At 40.4% G+C, this 8,058-nt stretch overlaps 1 protein-coding gene across 1 annotated transcript; it reads left to right on the forward strand.

Annotated features, from left to right (window-relative positions):
- Positions 1 to 6,499: 6,499 nt before the first annotated feature.
- On the forward strand, positions 6,500 to 7,840 carry LOC139399004 (enkurin-like; the record flags this gene model as incomplete). Its single annotated transcript, XM_071144641.1, has 4 exons — positions 6,500 to 6,582; positions 7,043 to 7,188; positions 7,275 to 7,507; positions 7,694 to 7,840. Coding segments are annotated over exons 1-4 (609 nt in total), but the record flags the coding sequence as incomplete, so codon positions are not given.
- Between the last annotated feature and the right edge of the window lie 218 nt (positions 7,841 to 8,058).

Here is an 8,058-nt window from a genome sequence, read left to right on the forward strand (position 1 = left end):
CCTTTACAAATTAGAGCTGACAACTGAATCAGAGGAGGTCCAGCACTGGGCAGCCTCACATCTGAGATGACATGCATACACACAGGACACATACAGTCACACACACACAGTAGACAACTACACAGCCCAGCTAAGACAAAGCATGTTGTGCGTCACTGTGTCACTCCACATCTCAGATGTGCACACCCCAGCTGCGATAAGGCAAGCCCCCATACACTCAAACACACACACACAACTGTGCCACACATACCCCCATCCATCACTGTGCTACTCTATACACACACACACACACACACACACACACAACAGCCATCCTGAATAAACAGTCAGCTCATTCACCTTTCAGAGAGCAGACTGCGAGGGCTTTTCAGTAGCACTGCCACACAACATTTTATAGAATGGTTCTGTTACAGCCATGGCCATTACATAGAATGAGAGAGTCGCCCCAGTTATGGCTCATCCAGTTTCCACCCAAACTCAAAATAATGAATGCCTACCAAATGTGAGGCTTTGTCGCGCCGTTGTTACAGCACTAATCCTGTGCTAAAACAGACAGGCAGAAACCAGCCTCACTTAGACAGACAGTCCTATGTACTTTAAGTAAGTAAGTAAGTAGGTAGGTAGGTAGGTCCTTCCTTCCTAAGGGAGCAGGGATTAGTGGCCATTGGCAGGCCAGGATTTAATTCCTCAAAGGAGGCCAATTAATCCTGGGCAGACTTGGCCCGGAGCCATCCAAAACAAATCACAGCTAGGACACACACACACAAGCATGCAAACACAATCGTGTAATCACTACCAACCCAAACACACATTTGAACATGTATTTATATTCTAATCTCTATCACACAGTGTCAGCATTACACAAACACATTTATACGGAGACTTGATTACACACAGGTGGATTGTATTTATCATCATTAGTCATTTAGGTCAACATTGGATCATTCAGAGATCCTCACTGAACTTCTGGAGATAGTTTGCTGCACTGAAAGTAAAGGGGCTGAATAATTTTGCATGCCCAATTTTTCAGTTTTTGATTTGTTAAAAAAGTTTGAAATATCCAATAAATGTCGTTCCACTTCATGATTGTGTCCCACTTGTTGTTGATTCTTCACAAAAAAATACAGTTTTATATCTTTATGTTTGAAGCCTGAAATGTGGCAAAAGGTCGCAAAGTTCAAGGGGGCCGAATACTTTCGCAAGGCACTGTACATAAATGCTATTCTAACACACATATATACACAATATTTAAAAAATATATATATATAATAATAACAATTAACAAGGGTAACTATTAACATATTTTCTATTTACAATATTGTGAAGACCCTCAGTCCTCTACACAATATTGTGCTGCTGGTGCCATGGCCCATAGCAGTCTCTTTCTGCTGTAAAGCAAAGGCTTACTGAACAGGTGGTGCTGGTGATGGGGCATTTCCTGTGACAAAGGGCACAACGACGTATCCCTACTGTGCCTTTTTTGCCCTGAGGCACATTCATGCCTGCATAGATGAATCTGGGCAGGTGAACACCACTGGTTGGAGCAGAAGGGACAGAGGTAGAGGGGACAGAAGGTGCTACAGTGGACTTGCTGTAGCTAGCAAGCTCCTGGATGAGCAGCTCCCTGAAGGCTAGCTGTGAGATGGGGGGCTGTCCACAACTCTTAGCCATTTCCTTCTGGAGGATGATGGCATTCACCACAGCAATGTCAATGAAATGATAGAAAAATGTCTTGTACCATTTCATGGTCTTGTGGAGAACATTGCAGTATCCTATCAGCGCATATGACAGGTCCACACCTCCCATGCTCTTGTTGTAGTCCTTCACAGCAGCTGGAATGGAGACATTTTTTGTGGTCCATGCCCCGGCACCGTCCTTCACACGCCTGACAACGCATCTATCTATTTCCTCTATAATTTGGGTTAAATCTGTATACCTAGACTTTGTTTGAGCTTTTCCTGATTTATTCGCCATATTTTAAATATATAAACTTGTTGAAAATGCTATTGAATATGTACTGCTATGCGTAACACCCGTGGCTCCATCAAGTAGGATTTGAAATGGTGAATGAACCTCTTTTACGCCAGAGTTTACGACAAAGGCTGGTCTTCAAACGTATGACCATTACATATTGCCGTTTACCTCAGCTCATTGGCTATCTTCCAAGCTAGATTTCAAGATGATCAGTGGTCATTGGGCCAAAATACAGTCAATCAACGATAGACCGGTCCTACCATTGGTGCGCAATGATGTCATTGATTGGTGTCTTCAAATCGGTTTGTTTCGGTCAATATGTCTCGAGAAAAGAACCATCAAGTATGGTTGTGTTAGTAACAACCAGAGGATTGCAATGAAACCAACCATGACTGGATAAACGTTTGTTTAGTGTGTGTAATTACCACGAACGCATCTTCCAAAGTTGAATGAGACGGAGCGGTTTACAAATGCGGTTTACAAATGTTTTGTGTTAGGCTATAAAAATTGATTTTATCAAACAAAACGAACATTCACAGTGTAGTTAGGACACTTGGCATTGCCACCAGAGGAAGATCTTCAATGGTACGCAATTTATTTTATTGTTATTTTTTACTTTCATGACGCTAATGCTTGGTTTGAAAATGCTAGTAAAACTTGTGTGCGTGGCGCCGTCCTCAGAAAATAGCATGTTTGCTTTCACAGTAACAGCTTTTTGAAATCTGACACAGCGGCTGGATTAATAAGACGTTCATCTTTTAAATGATGTAAGATACATGTATTTACAAGAATGTTTACTATAACAAATGGTGTATTTAGAATGTTAGCTCTCTGCAATTTCACCGGATGTTGGCCTGGTGGAAGTTAGCGTCTCACCTACCCTAAAACGTAAATAATCGATAAAATTTAAGACGGAGTATACTGTGTTCAATTGCGGATAAAATGAATGTGGAGCGAGTTCCAGGTCACGCGCACCAAAAAAAAAAGTACACCTGGCTTTACACTCAGAAAGGTAAGGGCTACTTCTTCATTTCTCAAAGGAAAAACATCAACCAATTTCTAAAAACTGTTGACATCTAGTGGAAGCCATAGGAACTGCAACCAGGTGCCTCAAATCTAGTTCCCAATAGAAAACCAATTGAAAACAAAGTGATCTCAAAAAAAAAAAATCCTGGATGATTTGTCTTGTGGGTTTCGCCTGCCAAAAAAGTTGTTATACTCAGACATGATTTTAACAGTTTTAGAAACTTTAGAGTGTGCTCTATTTAAATATACAAATTATATGCATATCCTAGATTCTGGGCCTGAGAAAAAGGCAGTTTACTTTGGGCACGCTTTTCATCCGGAAGTGAAAATACTGCCCTGTAGCCCAAAGAGGTTTTAACAATACATTTGTGGAGTGGATATACTGCAAAAGGTACAGGGATTGGACTGCTGAGGACTGGGGTAGAGTCATTTTCTCTGATGCATCCCCTTTCCGATTTTTTGGGGCATCCGGAAAAAATCTTGTCCATAGAAGACAAGGTGTGTCATGCCAACAGTAAAGCATCCTGAGACCATTCGTGTGGGGTTGCTTCTCAGCCAAGGGAGTGGGCTCACTCACAATTTTGCCTAAGAACACAGCCATGAATAAAGAATGGTCCCGACACATCCTTCGAGAGCAACTTCTCCCAACCATCCAGGAACAGTTTGGTGACGAACAATGCCATTTCCAGCATGATGGAGCACCTTGCCACAAGGCAAAAGTGATAACTAAGTGGCTCGGGCAACAAAACATCGATATTTTGGGTCCATGGCTAGGAAACTCCCCAAACCTTAATCCCATTGAGAACTTGTGGTCAATCCTCAAGAGGTGGGTGGACAAACAAAACCCGACAAATTCTGACAAACTCCAAGCATTGATTATGCAAGAATGGGCTGCCATCAGTCAGGATGTGGCCCAGAAGTTAATTGACAGCATGCCAGGGCGGATTGTAGAGGTCTTGAAAAAGAAGAGTCAACACTGCAAATATTGACTCTTTGCATCAACTTCATGTAATTGTCAATAAAAGCCTTTGACACTTATGAAATGCTTGTAATTATACTTCAGTATTCCATAGTAACATCTGACAAAAATATCTAAAGACACTGAAGTAGCAAACTTTGTGGAAATTCATTTTTGTGTCATTCTCAAAACTTTTGGCCACGACTGTACTATATGTGAGAGCAAAAAAACAATAATTCTAATGTACATATTTCTAAACACCTCAGAATGGTAAATAAACTACTTGAAATTGACTGGGGTAAAAATGTGTCTTTTAATCGTTATCAAATGTCCATCAACACACTGGGAGAATATGAATGCTACCATGATTTCAAGCACTGAATTCCTTAACATTTGACATAATTTACTATCAAATGAATCTGTTAGTGATGTAATAATTGATTATAGGGCCTTGATTTTCTTCTTGACCAGGAAAACTGTAGTTCCTAATTCCACACCATAGGCGATGTCATCAACATCAATCTACATCAAAATCATTCCTAATAATTTTCTATGGTGTGTATTATTACATATATTGAGATCATGATTCCCATCTCCCCTATAGCCCCAGAGGTTAGGCCCTGTGCCTGAGGAGAGCTGAGTAGCTTGCTAGCTGCAGACATAGACATTTTAGTTAACATAAATATCACTGATTTAATTTGACCAAAACAACTTCTAATACATATTGTATTGCTACATATTGTAATATATATTGTGATACCTCTCACTCTGCTCTTGGAAGCTATGCTCTGATTCGAAGAAACATCCGGAGCCCCTTCCTTGTGTGGAGACTCCTTTCCAACTTACACAAAGAGCACGTTGTTACTCCTCATCATAGTCAACCATCTGTTTGCTTGGAAGTTCTCGGACTGCTGGCCTGGAGAGGACAGAAGACATACACACAAACAGAAACATTACAGTTAAGATAATGTCTTTGACATCAGTTAAAATGCTTAGCGACGGAACACAGGGTGAACGAATCATGCATCAGTCAATAATTATTTTATTTAAATGTTATAGTCTACCTGGATAATATTTTACAGTACTTTAGCTAGCCATTCTTGTACTAGAGAAAGAGCTGATGGACCAAATTCAGCCACATTGGCTTGTTGAACGTCGACATACTCTACAGCAAAGTAAATGGACAAACTTTATTTCGCGATTACCGTACTACATGTAAGATAAGGCAAACAAAAACAGACAATCTAGGAGAAAAAGAAACGCACACCTATTTAGGCGTGGTGCTGGCTAGCGGAGTAGAAAACTTGAAAATAAAGGGGAGCCGCACACTCTAGGAGCTCAGATGCAAAAATGTAATATCCAAGCTTTCTTCATCAGAGTATAATCACAAACACTGCGGGATGACTCGTTTATATAGTGTTAAAAGACACACAGGTGTCTGTAATCATGGCCAAGAGTGGCCTAATAGCATTGGTTAATTCTCAAATATTAAAATGGCATACAAAGAACAGCATACAAAAAAACAAATGGATAGCATACGATCATAAATTAATTTTAGACTACACACGCTTACAAACAATTACAATGGCAAAGTCACAATAATCACAAGAATGGCTTCAGATCAAAGTCTACGTTGAGAACTACGAAAGAGCTGCTTGGTTAATCTATCAATTCAGTCACATTGGCTTGTTGAACATCGACATATTGTACAGTAAAGTAAATGGACAAACTTTATTTCGCGTTTACCGTACTACATGTAAAATAAGGCAAAACAAAACAGACAAATTGCTCTACGATTAGACAGGCCACTTGTTTCTATTTTCGATGCACCATCCTATTAAACTTATTAAATGAAGATACAATGTAGTAATCAATCAGTAACAAGGCCTATATATGGATGAAAGAAACAAATATATTACACTGTGGTAGTAATACTGTCTTCTATTCGCCATTTCAGGGGCATTACAATGTAGCAGCAGAGCGCTCAGAGTGCGCTCTAGGCGTTCGTAAATTCAGAGCGTTTCGCTCTGAGTTCAGAGCGCACAATGGACGCTCTGGCAGGGGAGTAGGGTTGAACCGAGCGTTCTAGGCTCACAACGGCAGTCAAGCACGACTGGCTAAAGTTAGCTAGCTTGCTAGTAACTTCCAGAAAAACATGAGAGAACACCTCAGTCTGACCATTTTACTCGCCCAGCAGAGCTGGTTAGGGGGTTTTCATGTTATCCAGAGCGTTGGTGACTGTAACTGTGCTTCTGGCAACAATTTAATTACGCTTTTTTCCCCGACGTTTAATGACACCGGCCATATTCAAAGCATGTTGCTCAGACGGGAGTGCTCTGACATCGGAGTAGACAGCCAGAGCGAATTTACAAACGCTCCCTTAGATTGAAACACGTTGATGCTGATGTCGCAATCAAACCGTGACAGTTGCCCAGGGAACTTGTCAAACAAAACATTCCAGACATTTGAATGTAGAGCCGGCTAGAGGTGACTAGCTAGCTATTATTTGCTTCTCAGAAAAAAAGTGCATATTCCAGAAATATGTCGACCACTATGTATCCAACAGAAAGTATTTACAACCTTATTCCAAGGGAGGAGGTTAAAATAGACAGAGAACCACCAAGGTATGACTGCCTATACTTGTCAAACAAAACATTCCAGACATTTGAATGTAGAGCCGGCTAGAGGTGACTAGCTAGCTATTACAGAAAAAAAGTGCATATTCCAGAAATATGTCGACCACTATGTATGTATTTACAACCTTATTCCAAGGGAGGAGTTAAAATAGAGAAACCACCAAGGTATGACTGCCTATAGCTAGCAAACGTAGCTAGCTAACAATGTAACTGTATGTAGGCTACATTGTAGCTAGCTAAACTTATTTGCACCGTACACAGCCGATGGCATTTTTACTGTACCCAGCTAGCCACATATATTTATGTAGCCTATGTTTCTGTGTATTGGGAATGTATAGAGATACTTTGTTGCCACAACCTGCACAGTGAAAAAGACTGCACATTCTTCTGACTCATGCCATGTCCTGTAATAATCTATCAATCTTGTCTTTTTTATTCCATTGTCAAGGTATATGTCAAAGTTTAGGGCACAAGTTAAGCATGAGAAAATGCTGAATAAGCCTACCAGCAAGACTATGGGACAAGTAAAAGTAGACTTGCCCTCTCCAGAGAAATATCTGCTCAAGCACTCCAAGGAACCCAAACTTCCTGAAAGTAAGCAATAGGATGAGATTACATCTCAATATCACTTTGTTTGGAGGTCATTTCCTAACTCTGTGTCTATGTTGTTATACCCTTAGAGCAACCATTTTCATATTTGGATGATGAGACTTTCAAAAAACCACAAATACCTGCCAAAGCAGACAACCCACTTATGGGCATTCACACCAAAAAGGACTTTGTAAAGACAAACGCCTTTGAGAACATCATGGCAGTGCCAAAAAAGCCACAGCCTATCTATGCCGACACTAAAACTGGAGACAAACAGCTCCTGGAAAATTCAGGACTACTCCCAAAGTACATCAAGAAAAAGGTGAACTTATCATTACATATGCAAATAGTGTTTTTTCTTTGTCTGTCAAGCAGGTAGTGATTTGTCCAAGATTTTGATTGCTATTCAAAGAAAGATACTTATATGCTTATTGCACAAAGACACTCAACCTATTTGAACTGAACTGAAGAGGAGCCCAACATAACTATTTTCCCATCCCCTCTCTAGGACTTTGGGAAGACCCCTGAGTACTTGCAGCATCGCACTGAGGAGGTGAGGAGGGCTCAGGATGAGTATGACAGCTTTGTCAAGGAACACATGAGACAGGGCACCATGAAACAGCTCTCTGAGGATGAGCGAAACAACATCCTACAGGTAAACCACTTAGGTCCTTAGAACCAAGCCAATAGAATCTGACCTAGAATTATTCATAAAGTTTCATTACATTCATGTATGTGTTTTAGTTGATTAGTCATTTAGATAAGATTCAATATTTGAACAATGTATCAAATGATAAATAGGCTTACAAAGCACTAGCATACATTCAAATTGAATGAAGGGTGTGAGAGGGGTAAGATTTGTGTCTGTTAATT

Source organism: Oncorhynchus clarkii, unplaced genomic scaffold (assembly GCF_045791955.1).
Source record: "Oncorhynchus clarkii lewisi isolate Uvic-CL-2024 unplaced genomic scaffold, UVic_Ocla_1.0 unplaced_contig_7565_pilon_pilon, whole genome shotgun sequence".
Taxonomy (NCBI): Eukaryota; Metazoa; Chordata; class Actinopteri; order Salmoniformes; family Salmonidae; genus Oncorhynchus; species Oncorhynchus clarkii.